This window comes from Simochromis diagramma, unplaced genomic scaffold (assembly GCF_900408965.1).
Source record: "Simochromis diagramma unplaced genomic scaffold, fSimDia1.1 OVJJ01000669.1, whole genome shotgun sequence".
In the NCBI taxonomy this organism is placed as follows: Eukaryota; Metazoa; Chordata; class Actinopteri; order Cichliformes; family Cichlidae; genus Simochromis; species Simochromis diagramma.
The window spans coordinates 2,560,583-2,577,138 of NW_024387458.1; the positions used below are offsets into that span (position 1 = coordinate 2,560,583).

Genomic DNA, 16,556 nt, shown 5'->3' on the forward strand with positions numbered 1-16,556 from the left:
TAGGTTCAGCTGGAAACCTGCCACATTCCTGTGTTGTGACACGCACATTTCAACATTTCTATCTGAAACTGATACACAAACTGGAAAAAGGAAAGGGAAGGGATAATAATCCCAGGCAAACAAGCAAGAGAAGGTAACCTAGATATCTACATGTCAGTTAGTCAAACACTTCCCACTGACAGAGTATACAGCAGCCACACTTCAATCTGAAGAAAAGAAGAAGCGAATGAGAGCAGATACAGCACAAGGCTGCACAAACCTCTTTCTTCTTGTAGTTTTCTTCCCACGTCTGCTTTTCGATGTCCAGACGCTCCTGTAACGCCTTCATTTCCACCTAAACGCACAAACAACACTCAGCGTGAGACTTTCAGATGGATGCTCGTGATGCTGATAGAACGCAGACTTATTTCTTGACGCGGCTCTGCAGTGTCCTCACCTGATGTCTCCTCTCCTGCTCCTCCCTGGTCTTGTCCAGCTCTTCTTTGAGGGCTCGTCCAGCCAGAGAGCTGTTCTCCTCCAACTGCCGCCGCAGATCCTCCAGCTCAGCGCGCTGCCTGTGACACAAACACAAACCAGTGCGTTGGAGATGGACAGAAACATCAACACTCATCCCATATGCCAAAAAACTGTTGACTCATTAAGGATGTGTTATATGGGAAAGGATCCTGTAAAGATCCATTAAAATAGCTCGTGCAGATAAACCTGACCTTTGACCTTACCTTGCAGCCAGCTGGGCCAGCCTCTCTTTCTCATCAGCGACCTCCTTGTAGAGACGCCTGCGCTGCTGCTGCAGAGACACCTCCTCCTCCTGAAGCTGCTTCTCATATCTGAGAGACAGACACACAAACACAGACGATGACTAAATCTGCACAAAAGCCTGGAAAACACGCAGGCGTCTAATTAAGAAACAGCTGCTAACGTGGACTGGTGTGTGCCATGATGTGAGTAACATGAAAAGCCAGAATCTTTATTTTGTCTCTCATCTGAACCATGTGAACACTAAAGATATTCATCAGCAACATGCAGAGTAAACTTTAATGATGGAAGGCCATCTTCACGTCAGCTGGACTTCACCTTAAATTTAAAACTAAACCTGCGTAAGTAAATAAAATTCACCTTTTTTTAATGTAAGCACATTGATCTGAATGTCTGAGTTTATTTTAATATTTAATTAATGTAAAATGGAAACAAAAGTCTCATTTTTGTACCAAATGAAAGCCCATTGTTCCAAGTTTGCATTTTCCATCATCTTCAGGATTTCCAGCACTGACTCCCTGCATGAGCAAAGGGCTGACTGAGGGCTTTTTTGCAGCATTGAGATGTTTTTATTGGTGTGCGCTACAACCATTAGATTAGCTAATGTATCTCATTAATCCATTTAAAACTATAAAAACAGGAAAGGATTAGTGGAAGTATTAATGCCTAATGATGCTGTTGCATTAGCAGGGCTTTCCTGCATATAAAAGCACTGGTGCCCATGAAAGAGGTTTTGTCCTTTCACCAAAAGGAAATCACGAGGACTGTAGCTAAAGAAGGTTTTACCTTATTTTAAAAACAAAATGGGGTCAAATTTATCAAAATATAGAACACGTGTTAGTCAGCTGATTGTAGCACAAGCACAAGAAGAAAAGGGCATTTTGGATGTTGTTTCTTGCCTCAGATCTTCTCTAATCCAAGGTTTGAATGTCACCCCCATAAATGCCTGATCTAAAAGTTTATAAAACATTGTGTGCTGGAAATTCATGCAGTCTTGAAAACTGATTCCAAGACAGTTTAATGCTGATGTTCTCTCTTTGAGCATAGAGAGCCTTGGGCAGGTAGACAGAGTATATACTGTGACATGCCCACCTCTGTTTGGCTAGCTCCCGCTCTCTCTGGCACTGCTCCTCCTTCTCCTTCTCCAGCTGCTGACGGAGGTCCTCGCACTGCCGGACGTAGCGCTGAGCGGCCCGGTCGTCCGCCTGCAGCAGCTCCGCCTCGTGGAGCGTCCGCAGCTTCTTCAGCTCCTGTTTGTGTTTAGAGATCAGCTTCTGGATCTCGGGCTCGAGGCCTGAGAGGAGGAAGAAAAAATGTTCGAGCTTTAGATGGACAGGGTCTGCACGATGTTTAAAGCTCACAGGACAAACTTTTAATATTCACTTCTTTAATCAAAAACCTGAACGTGTTAGTGAAGTAGAAGCAAACACAGGAGAGAAATGCCTCTGAAATACAGTTCTACACCCTCGGGCCTGCCACAAACGCCTCATCAGCTCTGGCTGACAACAGCCTGTGACGTTTCATGGAAGCGGCCCACAGCAGACAGAGCAGTGGAACAGCACGGTCAGCTTTTGGAAACTGTTGTTCATTTTGCCCATAATCCAAGCTACACACAGAACAACTGCTGTGTTTGCACTACTTAGTTTATTTACCAGCATTTGTCTGGTAACTGTCAAGCACATAATACAGCTCTGACTATGCCAAAGTAAATGAAAGGCCACACCTTGGACCCAGCAGACAGCAGATAATTTTACCAGAGGCTGTGTGAGACTACTGGCAAAGAGCAAGACATCCTTACTAAAGTCGTTTTTTTGGTCCACTGTAAGTCCACTTTCGTGCACTCTGAGGTTCCTTGACATTAAACGATCTAATTAAATCAGTATTACCTTTTTAATTAGCCTCCATAAAGCTAATTGTCCGACATGAACCACTGCAGAGCTCAACAGTGAAAAAGACTGTTATATTACAAATATCGATGCAAGGCATTACAAGCTAATATTTACCACACCTCTCTAAATAAATAAAGAGAAAATAATTATGTTCCCAGCTTCAAATCAAAACCAGAACATGAATGAACTCAAATAGTTTCTACCAGTTTTGAAGCTGACTGTGGCCTTCAAGTTCAAAGTGGAGCGCCCTCTGTTGGTATCTTGTTAAACAGCATAATAGACTGATTGATAAATAATCTCAATGCAAATGAATGCAAAGTGCTGCTTTCATTACACTGTTTGCTTATGTTTTTGCTGTCATATTGTGCACTTGTGATATAACAGGTGCTAAGCAGGAGGAATCTCTGGAGTGCGTAGCAACATTAACCTGCAAAGTTCAGGGACGTGAAAAGTCTGAGACTTTATCAGCACAGAAGAAAAGCTGAAGGCCTGTTGAGACTAAACCAAAACAGAGCTTTTACATATATGAATATATATCCACACATGTTGTTCGTCTTGTCTTCCTCCTGTCAGCCTCAACCGGTAAGTTGAAAAGGGATTTTTTCCTTCCCACTGTTGCCAAAGTGCATGTAAGGGTCATCTGATGGTTGTGGTTTCTCTTAATAATTACCTTAATTATTAAGAGCTTTGAGGCGACTGTTGTTGTGATTTGGTGCTATAAATGGGAATAAATTCCATGACACCGTCTGATACCTTTGTCAGGAAACTGTGTTTCAGATCTCATGAAATCTGAATGAGTAAAAGGCGATATGTGAATTTAAAATCATGGAATCAGAAATATTTATTTTCTTGATATAAAGTGAACAAAAGTGTTGATAAAAACAAAACGTCTTCCTGGAGCAGGGTGCATTCTTCCTCTTTCCCTTGTGTGTTTGAGCAGCGCTTTGGTAAAGCTGCTGTAAGCTCAGATTTCCAGGCTCTGTCTGCGCTACCTTTGACTGTGATCTCTTTGATCTTCTTGGTTTTCTCATCGATCCATTTCTCCCGTCGGATCTTCTCCGTGGCACTCATCAGGTCTTTTAACTTCTTGATCTCCTGTTGAGCGAGGGAGTCGGGAAGGGGAGAAGGTAAAATTATGGTATCAAAATTGAGCGCCACCAAAATGATGAAGATCTTTAATACACAAGCAGCACAGTATCTGTCTTTCTAAACAAAGTAGGCTGCTCTTAGGGGACTTTGACACTGGGACAGCGATGGTGAAAGGTAATAAAAGGAAAAGTAGGGTTAAAATCTTCGGCAAAGAAAAACTTAAATAACATCAAGAAGTGTAAGCTTTTTCATCTGAATGTAAAATGTAGATAAATGAAAGAGACTCACATGCAAACAGACTGGCCAAGAGAAACAGTGTGTGGAAAAATGAAATGACAAATGATGGAAGAATGAAGGAAACGACTGTTCCAAAGATGACTAAGTTAGAAGAGGGGAAAAAAGTTACCTCGCACAAGGGACCGAGAATTTGCCACACCTAAAAGCAGGAAACAAAACACGTGTACAGACAAGAAAGAAAGACAGTAAAGAAGAAGAAGGAGGGGAAATAGAGAGAAAAGAGAAAATTAAACAAAAGCAGCACTGCAAGAAAGCACGACATAGTCACGCAGGAGGCAAAGCAGAGGCAGGAGAGATCTGCACAAGCGCTCGGGACCTCTCTTACCATTTCATGCTGCTCCTGCATCTGTGCGATCTTCTTGGTGTACTTCTGGTCCACCTGCTTCAGTTCTCCCACCACTCCTTCACAGCGCTCGTTCAGAGCCTTTTTATCATTGATGAGCTGAAGAAACAAACATTTTTCAGATGTGATGTTTAAAAAACACTGAAACACTCAACAGGAAAACATCGAAGACCGTCGAGACAAGCCCATCTTGTCTACCAACTCTTTGCACGTGTGCTGTATTGCTTCATCATTGTCTGGACCAACATCAACCTTTATTGGCCCGATTATACAAACAAGGTTTGAAAATATTCGAGTAGAAACCACGTAAATTAATAACAAAGACGAAACGAGTGCATGCCTGATCGATGAAGGTGAGGTGTCTCTGGATGGTGGATTCATATTGTTCCTTCTGGAGCTGGAAGTTCCTGCTCAGCTCCCTCTCCGTCTCCTTCACGTGTCTTATCGTCAGCTCCCTCTGCTGGGCCTGACAGACATGACACGAGCTGTAAGCGCGACCATCCAAAGCAGGTAAAAACAGCGACAAGTGTTAATCTCTCCCACCAGAGCGGTCTGCAGCATGTTGACGGTGCGTTTCTTTTCCTCCAGCTCCAGTTTGATCCTCATCATGGAGCCGGTGAGTTCGGCAGCAGTGGCCGACGCCTGCTCAACACCGGCCAGCTCCTCCTCAGACAAAACAGCCTGAAAGCACAGCGAAGCCAACATGTCACCTTTCAGTTTTAGATAAAACAACCAGGGACAGACTCACAGAACATCTATCCATAAATTTAAAGGGCTGGCTTAATTAGATGGTCCTCAGCAATTATAGGGAAAAACACCTGCACACAGTCACGGTCTGTTTATTCTCAGCCCACAGAGATTTATGGTTATTTTTTAACCAGTATACCTAACTGTGTTTCCTTTACTTAAACATAATACATGTTTTGTTCTGTTACAGTTTTTTCTGATTGCTTAAGCACATTTTTTGTAACTATTGGCTAATTTTGCAAAACTCTTTCACACAAATAAGAAAACCTGTCACCCAATCATCAAAACATTTTAGTTCTCTTGCAAAAGCAAACACAGCTAGATTAACTCTTCACACCTTTGTAAAAATGGTGTTTCCGTATCAAACAGTACACACAAGCCATCATCTACTAAGCACACAATTCACCAACTACACACTGATGGTATGAATGAAAAACACATCTGGCTTTTGCTTTCTCTGTGCACAAGGTAGGCCATGTCAGTTTGAGCTCATACTTCCGTTATAGATCCATCCAGTGCTACAAATCTTAGTGCAAAGTGACTGTACTTACCGATTCTCATTTCGAAATGTCCTAATGATGCTTGCCACAGTGTAGCGGCTCAGTTTAGGCTGAACACGTTGGCCAGCTTCCCTCAGGGTCATCCCATGGTTGATGACATGGTCCACTATTGTAGCTCTGGTGTCATCAGTTATTCTGTTTCTTACTCTTCTTACCCTTCCTCTTTCCTCTCCTCGTCCTCTTCTTGCTCCTCCACGTCCTCTTCCTCCAACTTCTTCACCTCCACGTCCTCTCCCTCGGCCTCCTCTGATTCTCACTCTTACTGCTCCTTCCATTGTACTCCACATAGACAGCTTACCTGTGGCCTGTTCATAGTGCTTAGGCTGATTGCAAAGTGGACTACTTATCTAAAACAGTTTTCACATGTGACAGTGTGCCAGACAGTTGGCAAATTAGTGTTAATGATAGCCATACATGTGTATACTTTTGCTAGGAGTGTGTTGGAAATTTGGTAATTGAGTGTTGTGCAGTGAATTGTGCCTACAGTTTTGCAAAGTGTGTGTTACAAAATTGCAAACTGAGTGCAAAGCAGTTTTTGTGCTTTTGGTTTTGCAAACTCAGTGAGTGGTTTTGCTATAAGTCTGAATAGTTTTAGAAATTGTGCTACAGGAATCACAGTTAGGGTTTAAGCATTCAGAAAAAACTGTAAATATTCTAAATCAAACCTTTTAAGAACCCAAACTGGTCAGAAACGTTCAAATCTGTGTCAGTTTGCTAAATGAAGTACATTGTGGCGCTTTAGCCAATAAACTCTGACCTCTCGGTGTGATCCTGAGGTGACAGAGCGTGGCCTCTCCTGCTCCGACTTCTCCATCTCATCCAGGAAGCTCATGATACTCTGCAGCTTGGCCTCAGAGAGCAGGGCGCCCCCATCTGGCAGCGCAGGGTGGTGGCTCAGCTGGCCGTGACGCTCCAGGTTATCAGTGGTCAAAGAGTTGGAGTCCCCGTCCTTTAATTACAGCCACAGCGTCATTGTTAGTTCACAATATTTCTTACAAGAAAAACCATGAAAATTAGTGCAACATAACGCGCTGACCTCATCGATCCAGGCGTATTTCTCTTTGCGGTAGCACTTCGGCTCCGACAGCCTCTCCGGCTCCTCCTCCAACAGCTTTAGGGTGTCCAGCAGCTCATTGAGGGTGGTTTTAGACTGAGCCCTGCTGGACGAGGCTCCCTGCCTCTGGTCCTCCACGCTCACCGACCTCTGCAGGATCTCCTGGAGCACAAACAGAGCAAATGTGTTTAAAAATGATCAGATGCAAGAATTAGCAACAGAAAATGCACGGTAAAACAAGGAATATTGGAAATTTTCATTTTTACCTGGGAACACTGAGAACCTCTGCGATTGGACAGAGCTGGGGAAACAGCTCTGAAGCTGAGCTCACCCAAGTCAGCCACAACATTTAAATTAGAGTCTGTGGAAACAAAGACACTATTTATGTTAAATGCAACGTAGTTCAATTTCGTTTCAGTCTTTAATAAAGTCTTTTGGGACCGAGACACACATCACAGACCTGTGTTCTTCGTTTTAACATCTGTGGGCGACATCGGGTTGTTGTTGTTGCTCGGTGAAGCTGGACTTTTGTTGGTCAGGGAAATCTTGGGCGTTTTTTTACGTCCTCCCACACCAGTCTGCCTCGAGTTTTCCAACTCCACCTCCAGAGTGTGCTGCGTCTCTGCGGCCTGCTGCACTTTTATGTGCTGCGGTCCCTGTGCCACACCACCAGAGGGAGACAAAGGACAACTTTTAAACAGAGGGAGACTTTTACATCACGACTATACAAATAGTATTTTCATTTAAAACATCACTTAAACACTCAAGTAGGGATTACCACAAAGCACGTACATCAGGCGTGTTTGTTTTGGTAGCAGTGGGGCGGATCAGGCGAGCTTTCTCCTTACGGATCGGTTTCCTCTCACTTGTCTGATGTGGCTCCTGGGAATTGTCTTCCTCTGCTCTGTCCTCCTGCAAACCCAAAAATATTTATTTAACATATCAATACAAGGAAGACAAAGAATCGATTACCTGGAGAGCTAAGCAGGTACCTGGGAGCACTGAGAGCCTCTGTGATTGGACAAAGCTGGGGAAATGGCTCTGAAGGTCAGATCACCCAAGTCAGCCACAACATTCAGATTAGAGTCTGTGGAAACAAACAATAAATCAATAAACATATTACTGCTACTTTATTCATGCTTACTCATAACACTCTCCTGGCAATCAGACAAGACTGTAGGTAGCTGTAATATTTGCATTATAGTGCTGAATAACAACAACCGGGGCTCTTATACGCTGTATATTTTTAAAGACTACATTGGATTTTCCACTGAATATAAATTACTTCCTATAATATTTGTTAATGAAAAATAATGAGACACTGTGTCCTAAAATGAGCTGCAAACACATTAACAGTAATTATGTGGGAGTCAGCAGGTGGAGGAGGACATCTACTAATTGGAAAGATGGCGGTTCAACCCCTGCTGCTCGAGAACCGCGATACTGAAAGATACTGAGTGTGAATGTTTGATAGAAAGCACTCAGATGTAGGAAAAAGGCCTTTTATGAACGTGTGTATGAATGAGACATGTTAGTAGAAAAGCACTATATAAGAAATATTCCACTGCAAAGTGAAACAATGTGGACCTGTGTTCTTGGTCTTAACATCTGTGGGCGACATCGGGCTGTTGTTGCTCGGTGAGGCTGGACTTTTGTTGGTCGGGGAAATCTTGGGCAGTTTCTTTCGGCCTACCACGGCGGTCTGCCTCAGGTTTTCAGGCTCCGCCTCTGCTGCGTGCTGTGTGTCCGCTGCAGCCTTGTGAGCTCTTTTCTGCTGCAGCTCCTGTAACAGACCAGCAGGGGGAGATAAACGTAATGCTGATGATAAAACTGTGCAGCACTCAAGACACAAAGTGACAATCAATGTCTTTACAAAGTAGACTTGGATCCACAAAGCCTCCTTTCAGATATAGACACGGTGCTCTTAGTTTTACACAGTTGCATAACATCCAACAGCAAACAGCAGGCCAGAAAAAATGAAGCTAGTGCCAAAAATCCAATAATCGAGGCTGGCTATGAAAACAACTCAGTACACAGACTCCAATTTTAAAATGTCCAACTTTACAGCAAAAGCACTAATGTTGAGTCCTAAACCAATGGGTGACCTCACAGTGGCGACAGCCATCTTTGACATACAGTCTGTGGTTGCTATTGCAGTTTTTAAATGAAAATCTTTACTACGAAGGTCCAACGAAACATGTTTCACAGTTGCATTATAAAATATAACATCCAAGATTAAAGCTATCTGAGGCTGTTCTGCTTCAGTCTCATAACTTTATGGAACCACATGCTGTGTAATCAGAGGTGAGCACCTGGATGGCAGCGAGGCGGGCAAGACGAGCCTTCTCCTCACGAATCCGTTTCCTGTCTTCGTCCTTCCTCTGCTGCTGCTCCAGGCGCCTCTCCTCCTCTGTTCTCTCCTCCCACTCCTTCGACAGGAGAGATGCAGATTGTTTCAGCGCAGCCGCAAAACAAGGAGAAAGACAAACCCAGTTAATGTTACGCCGAATAAAAGGGGAGCTGTGAGACAGCCTGCAGGGGCACATAGATACCTTTCTTTTACTGTCAAGGATGCGTTTGAGCGCTGCCTCGTTAGCGTGTCGCCTCTTGGCATGGTGTCTGTACCAGCGCTGAATAGTGACCGCCGCATGATTCACCTGCTGAATAAACCTGCAGATACACAAGAGAAGTGCTTGTGGTTTGTTGGACAAACGTCAGTTTTACCAATACTTTCAGGTCGCCCAGACTAAAAACAACAGAGCAGCTCACACAGTGAGAACACTGTCATGTGGGTCTGACCTTTCAGCCTCCTCCTCTGTCACCTCCCTCCTCCGTAGCAGGACAGGGCTGCCGCGCTGAGCTGTCACTGGGGATTTGTTGTTGGAGGCGGGGGAGGTGGTGGAGAAATTTTTCTGGGACTTAGTGAGGGAGCCGCTCTCCAGCGACACCTCGTCGTTCGCTGTGGCTTTCAGGATGTTACTGAAAGAAAAACGGAAAATAAAAAACTTAAAAACTGCCCTGCAATTTAATCGAGACGCAAAGCGGACTGTAAACGTGAAGATAATCGACGACGTGTCACTGAAGCTGTGTGAGGGAGCAGCTCTTTGATTTCAGGACATACTTGAAAGAAGGCTTCTGGTTGGAGCTCTTAGGTGTGAGCGGCTTCTCCGAGTAGTTATTGTGTAAGATGGTGGTGACGGAGTTACCCACAGCTCCCTTGTTGCTCCTGTGCAAAAATAACAAAACCAAAACAGGACAATCAGACTCATCAGCTCATCTTTCCCCACTTCATCCTCCCACAGGCATTAAAATAACTAAGACATATTCTTATCCAATTACAATCTCAGCCCACGCAGGATTTTTTTTCCTGACATATTTCATGGAAGAAATATTCTGTGTGGGTGGAATTTTCTGAGGAAATATCAGCTGCTGTGATCAACAGGTATGAAATACGAGAAGCGGCTAAACATTGAGAATTCAGCAATGCAAGGAGACACCTGGACTATTGTGTGTGTGTGTGTGTGTGTGTGTGTGTGTGTGTGTGTGTGTGTGTGTGTGTGTGTGTGTGGGAGACGAGGCCCACCTGTTGTTGGCAGTGAAGCTGGCAGCCAGAGCGATGCCAGGCTCTCGTTTCTTCAGGCTGGTGGGAGAGTCCACGCTGCCGGTGCTGCGGGAGCTCGAGTGCGGGGGGAAAGCTCTCGGCTGGTCGTCCTTAACGGTGGAAAACAAACGGTCATTACACCCTGAAATACTGCAAAACACGACAATCTAGAAAGTGTGTATGATTGGAAAGACACAAAGAGTTCATTAAACATTGTTACTGGTTACTTCAGCTGCCAAATAACTGAAATGTATCTGCTTGTAAAGCCGTACTGTTTCAACCATTTTTCAAGATTCAAGTGTCTCCAGCCTTTGATCTTGTCCTTACAGTGTGCCTCAGTGCTTCGTCTCATTCATCAGCTTTTTATCGGCACTCTTTGTGTTCATCACGTCTTCAGCATTCAAACATTTCCAGACGAGAATCCCTGTCGGACCGTTGTGGAGTTATAGCAGTACTGTACGTTGTAGTTTTTTATGAATACATCAGTTGGAAAACTTGACAAACTTGTCAAAATAAAACTTTGGCAGAAGAGAAACCTGCAGCGAGCCACGGTAAATAATTCCTCTATGAAAGGTGTAAATATGACGACAGAGTGGGAATAAGATCGAAGGTAAATACCAGGATGTTCCATGTGGTTCTGTCTGGCGAGGTCTTGCTCAGGCTCGCCAACTTCTTGCGTCCATCGGAGCTGCTGTCAAACAGGGCCAAGTAGTCCTCCCTCTGGTCCTCACTGAGGAAAACAAACCAGGCAGGAGTTCGACCACAAACACAGACAGATGATATCAGAAAGAACATCTGCATGGAAGGATACCACTGAGAACAGAGTGTTATGAAGTAGTGCTCACATTACTTTATCATTGTAACATGACGCATTACTGCGACTGTCACCACGATTTTATTTTTATTTCTGTTTGGACAAAATAAAAAAACAGTAATGTAGCTACGGGTGTGCCATGATGTGCAAATTAGAGCAAAATCGGTTAAATCTGGCACGAACGTACACTCGTAGACTCAACTTCCCAAAATAATGATATCAGGCTATTAATACCTGGTTAAGAATGCTAGTCGGTTGAGAGCTGTAATGTTTAAAGAGTGGTCAAGAATTGTGAACTGAACTGCGGTTCTGGTTCCACGACCTGCAGCTTTACTTGATTTTGCTTTTTTTGCTATTTTTAAAAGACTCAAATGTTACCCGTAAGCCAAAAAAGTCTTGAAAACATCATTAAATGTGGCTGAAAGCACTATCTGGGTGCAGCACGGGGGCTTAGCAGTGACACAAAGCAGAAACTTGAGCTGTGGCTTTTAGTGGGAGCTTCTGTGATAAATGTTGTAATGACAGCTGCAGAAACGCGTCTCATCCTTACTCTTGTAGCCCCAAGCGCTGGAATTCAATATGCAGCAACTGACCGTCTGCTGGGGGGAGTATGGGCTGGGTTATGGATCCCATGTAAACGCATGCATATGCTGATCCCACGGCTCATCATGCAGCCTTCAAATAGCTTTATGCACCAAGCTGTCCGTCGTGAGGCACAGATGTAGGGTGACCTCCTGTCTGGCCCGGCCTCTGCTGGTGTTTCCGTCTGTGTAAGTGTGTAAATGAGCGTGTGTGTCTGTGAGGGAGGGGGCTGAAGCCAGCTGGCCAATGAAAAGAAATCTGACAACACTATTCAGGCTGCACATTCCTTTACTTTTTGCTTTAGGAGGAGGAAGCAGCCGAGAGGGAGAGGGCTGGCGAGTGACCCAATGACAGTCCGAAAAGGACTCTGGAGACTTTTGGAGGGTGAGGGGAGTGCTTAGTATGTCTTTACATTTAAAGCCCCTCAGCTTTGCATCCTCAGAGGCAGGAAGGGGAGGGCGGCAGCTGCCACACAATGCAACCACAGCATGCACACACACTTCTTCTCCTTTCACTGTGTCCTTGTGGAAGGGGGTAACCTGACCCCAGAGGTACCAGCCCTCCCCCTCTAATGAGGGACAAAGCGAGTCTATGCACCCTGCAACCCCCAGCAACAGCCACCCGGCACCCCTCCGCTCTTTATCATGCAAGAGCCGGCGCGCCAAAATTCCCATTGTCCGAGCTGCTGGAGCTTCAGGGCTGCCAGCTGTTGCTCGCTGAAGAGAGACACTTTGGTTTAAAGAGCAAAGGTGAAAGAGACACACACGGCTTCAAGCCTGCACATTATCTAAGATGTACGCATTCTTTTTGACTACAAACATGACCTTCAGATTTCAGATCTTGTGCGTTAGTGGAATGATGCTTGATGATCTAACAGAGCCCAAAAGCAGGTTTTCCCAGGCTGATTAGCAGAGTATGTGTCTCAGTACAAAGTGTTCTGTATAAACTGCAGATTGTCAATGTCAGAGATAAGGAAATAAAAAATTCAAGGCTGCAAATGCCGGACAGTCACAGTGTGCTATTACCGACAGAGGTTTGTAATAAGGAGCAGGAGCTTATCCAGATAACTCCAGGTTTAACGCACTTCTTACTGGGGTGCATTGCTCTGGTTCACAGTATTACTGAGATAAGAAATCATCAAACATCAAATCATAATCAGTTCTCCAGAAAACAGCATCACCTCTCCTGGAAAGTCCCTCAGACGTCTTTTCCTTTCTCTGCGTTCTTTGGTGAAGCTTTGCTTTTTTCTGCTGCTACAAACAATTTTATTTTCTCCGTCCTTCAATATAGAATACCAGATAAGTAAAGGTAACTAAAGTACTTGATAATCATGTATGTAGGCTAAGTCTCTATTTGAATTCTGCTTTTGTATTTATTCTTCACCCACAGACTGTTCAACATCAATGTCACTGTGAATGAAAGAATACAAACTAAGACTGTGTGCACATCTAAACATTAATTTAAGAGAGTACGCAACTGTCTTTATCTTAATGATGGAGCTGTCATACCAATAGTTAAATTTGTTAATTTAAAAATTCAGCTTTTCTTCCTGGCTTCAAATAGACTGAATTTTATTAGGATAGCAGCTCTTTGTGTAAAGCCCGCACACATTCAAGCAGCACTTACTATACTTTCCCTCTTGCACACACTCACATCCCTGCTGCTTTACCTGCAGCAGTTGTGTTACTTTCAGTCTGTATTGTGTTTAACCTCCACATATTTTTCCAATAGTTTATCTTCATTTGTTAAAATCAGTCGCTCTGTTGCCAGTTAAGATGCTGCTAACATCGTCCCTTTCATGTGAACGCGCTCACAGATAGATTGATAAAAGCTGGGTTGATTTATGACATTAATAATCATAATCACGTGACTGCTTAGCCTGATTGCTGATGTCAGCAGAAGTGCAAGTAAAAGACATCTTGGCTATGTTGAACGTGCTTCATTGTACAGTGCCCAGATTCTATGTTTGTACCTGATGTTGGCCTGCTGGTTGACCTGCGTGGTGCTGTTGGACCGCCTCAAGTTCTTGATGGATCGCGAGCTGCCAAAGCTGGTGTCGCTCTGCAGAATAAAGAGCATTCCAGACATTATGTGAAGAATTCAGAAACAAGCATTTCTACATTCTGATTTAATTATCTGTGACTCACTAAAGTGTTGCGTTTGCCTCTGCTATCGCCCGCCACAGAGACCGAAACAGAGCGAGAGAAGCATTTCCCCGGCGACGCACTGCTGGGCCTTTTGGACATAGACAGCTGGGAGCCTGACAAGCTGAGATCCAGGGCGTCTCCTGAGACACCTGATGGGATGGACGAAGGGCTGCGCGTTGTATGCATCCTTTAAAAACCTGGAACAGAGTTGAATCGACACGGTCGGCCACAAATGCCATTTCCCTGAGGATTCAATGTGTGAAACCACAACAATAGAGGAAATAACAGCCATTTTTTCCTCTGGCCGCTTTGTTTCCCGTGGTAACCAACAACACCACGCACTACTTTTACACCAGCTCAAAAACAGAGAGAGATGTGAAAACTAACGAATGATCCTGACGGACAGCTGCATAGTGGTAATATTGCATTGATAACATGAATTTTATAATTAAAATGCACTCCTACTCCAGGATTACTACACAGGAGAAAAGCGCTTACAGCTCTTCACAAGTTGTCTGGATCACAAAGAAGTAAAATACTATTGTTGCTTCTTTCCATAATCCTAACAACTGACAGCTTTACATTTGAGCAGATTGAATACAGAAAAATAGACTCACATTGCTAAATAATATTGAACAAGCACTTAGATATCTCAGGCTCTTAATCAAGGGTGGGCAAAGTTTTTCCCAGAGAGCCATTAATTAGTTGAGTTTGCATCATTACACTAAAAAAAAGGGGGAATGATTTAGAGGAGTATTTAACTCAATGATAAAAGGCAAAAAAAAGCAACCATAACAGTTTGCACGGTTAATATTTGGTAAGACTGCCTTTATTGTTCAGCACAGCCTGAACTCTTTTCCAAGCATCTTCAGGAATAGTTCTCTGGGTTTCTTAAAGACATTCAAAGCTCTTCTGTGGATGTTCGCTGCTTTTTCTTTCTCTGTCAAAATGATCTGACAATGCTTCAGTAATGCTGATGTCCAGGCTCTGTGGAGACTGAGCCATGATAGTGTGTTTTTCTTTCCATATCCCTTGGGGATAAATAAAGTCTCTCTGATTGTGATTCTGAGTCTGATATGCTTTTACTGCAAAATGAAGCAACTGCCAATCAGGCTTTTTCCAGAAGCTGCTGCATAATTCTATCAATTTTGACAGTCCAATGGCTGAAATGCACTCCCAAAGAAAAAATTTGAACGACCTTCAGAAAGCCTGGAGAACTATTGTTCAAGACTACTTTAAAAATGGCAAGACATTCTGAGTCACTGGAGCAAAATATTAAGAAATGAGTGGGATGGAGTTTATCACAACTCTTCTCTTTCAGTAATTGCTTTAAAGCAACCGTGTCTACCTGCTTCGTGGATGAATAACTCAGCAGTTAAAAAAAAGAATCCAACAAACAAACAAAATGACTTTACTTGTCATTTTATGATAGCTGCTCCCCACCTGCACTGTTTGAGAACCACTGGACTGAAGGAAGGTCAAAATACCGAAACACCTTCCACAACAAAGTCGCGCAGTTATCTCAATTTTTATGAAAAATATTCCCAAACTTTGGAATCTGAAAATCCCAAATCTTTAATTACACCTCCAATCAACCTGTGCTTCCTGCCACAGGTGCTCACCTGAGACTCTTCACCTGACGTCAGCTGCAATGCCCCCCAACAAATGAAGAATAACACCAGTCACGTTAGTTTTAAATACCTCCAATTAAAACGTCGTGCTATAAATAACGCGACAGTATCGGTACCGTGAATTATTTTTTGACCTTTTATTTATTTAGACTGGTTCGGCCCACTTAGCCATAAATAAGGCATGTTTGAGGCATGAAGCTACCGTGAATGTTTACCTTTCCGAGCAGCTCTCTTACAACATGCTCGCTCCCGACACTCCGGCAGGTGTACCTTTGTTAACTACATTAGCCAAACGTCTGTTCTCAACCACAGAAGTCTCTATTGGTTGTTACAAACGAGAAACTGAAGCAAAACAAACCCCCAGCACGCTAACGTTAGTTTCACTAAGCTAACGCAGTTATTACAGCTGCGTAAGCTTGGTCTCCCTGTTGGCTAAACCTGTGAAAATCGGTGTGTTTGTCTGTTTTACCCTTTAAAAGCATTAAAACACTGCTTCTGATTTGCAAATCAAATCTGTAAAGCTCTGATGTAGCTCAGCTGGAGAGAAATAAAAACGGCTGTTATTTAACTGAAGTCTGGTCAGAGCTAACTGTTCACTCCTTTAATGTTGCCCCATCAACCTGCCAAAAACGCCCGTCGTAAAAAGCAATAACGTCAGCGTCAAGTACTTACTTTAAAAGCGGGATGGCACCATAGCTGGAGAGCCTGAGGACGCCTCACTGATAGTTAATCCCCAACACAATCCTCTGATAACCAGTGAAAGTAGTCCGTTGACTCACAGCACAAATATAACGCTTTAACATCATCGCTGTGGCAACACTGACAATCGCCTCCCTTCGACGTTTCTGATTGGCGGAAACCAAACTAAAGCTTCCTCATTCTTGCACCTGATTGGTAGTTCAGAGGCGTCTGTATGCTGCGCATATTTCAGGGGGCTTGGAGGGGGGCGCGTCTCAAACCACGGTTAGGTTGACATTGCAAAAAAGGAGACGTGAAGGAAAAAACCAGATTTTCTCTAAATTATTATAAAATAATCCGCACATTGC

The 16,556-nt window shown here is 43.7% G+C and overlaps 1 protein-coding gene across 5 annotated transcripts; it reads right to left on the bottom strand.

Annotated features, from left to right (window-relative positions):
* Positions 1-17: 17 nt before the first annotated feature.
* cep131 (centrosomal protein 131) lies at positions 18-16,337 on the bottom strand. Of its 5 annotated transcripts, none has more exons than XM_040014450.1 (25): positions 15,726-16,132; positions 13,880-14,076; positions 13,705-13,793; positions 10,955-11,066; positions 10,319-10,446; positions 9,857-9,961; positions 9,535-9,714; positions 9,288-9,405; positions 9,048-9,164; positions 8,323-8,518; positions 7,728-7,822; positions 7,528-7,647; positions 7,196-7,391; positions 7,002-7,096; positions 6,718-6,897; positions 6,439-6,630; positions 4,918-5,055; positions 4,715-4,840; positions 4,357-4,473; positions 4,141-4,170; positions 3,638-3,740; positions 1,849-2,050; positions 720-827; positions 437-554; positions 18-334 (listed from the first exon to the last, which is right to left on the bottom strand). In XM_040014450.1, the coding sequence occupies exons 2-25, from the start codon at positions 14,063-14,065 to the stop codon at positions 158-160; spliced, it is 3,228 nt and encodes a 1,075-aa protein (XP_039870384.1). In that variant the 5' UTR covers positions 14,066-14,076; positions 15,726-16,132; the 3' UTR covers positions 18-157. The 5 variants fall into 5 exon arrangements, with proteins under 5 accessions (XP_039870384.1, XP_039870383.1, XP_039870382.1 ...); XM_040014449.1 differs by lacking the exon at positions 15,726-16,132 and adding an exon at positions 15,502-15,663; XM_040014448.1 differs by lacking the exon at positions 15,726-16,132 and adding an exon at positions 15,323-15,455.
* Between the last annotated feature and the right edge of the window lie 219 nt (positions 16,338-16,556).

Bases quoted from the DNA above. Each gene is read 5' to 3' on its own strand.
- cep131 (XM_040014450.1), bottom strand. From the start codon at position 14,065: ATGCATACAACGCGCAGCCCTTCGTCCATCCCATCAGGTGTCTCAGGA. The intron at 7,392-7,527 runs GTACGTGCTTTG...GGTGTGGCACAG, and splicing joins CCAAAACAAACACGCCTGAT to GGACCGCAGCACATAAAAGT. The intron at 555-719 runs GTAAGGTCAAAG...TTTGTGTCACAG, and splicing joins CTGGCCCAGCTGGCTGCAAG to GCAGCGCGCTGAGCTGGAGG.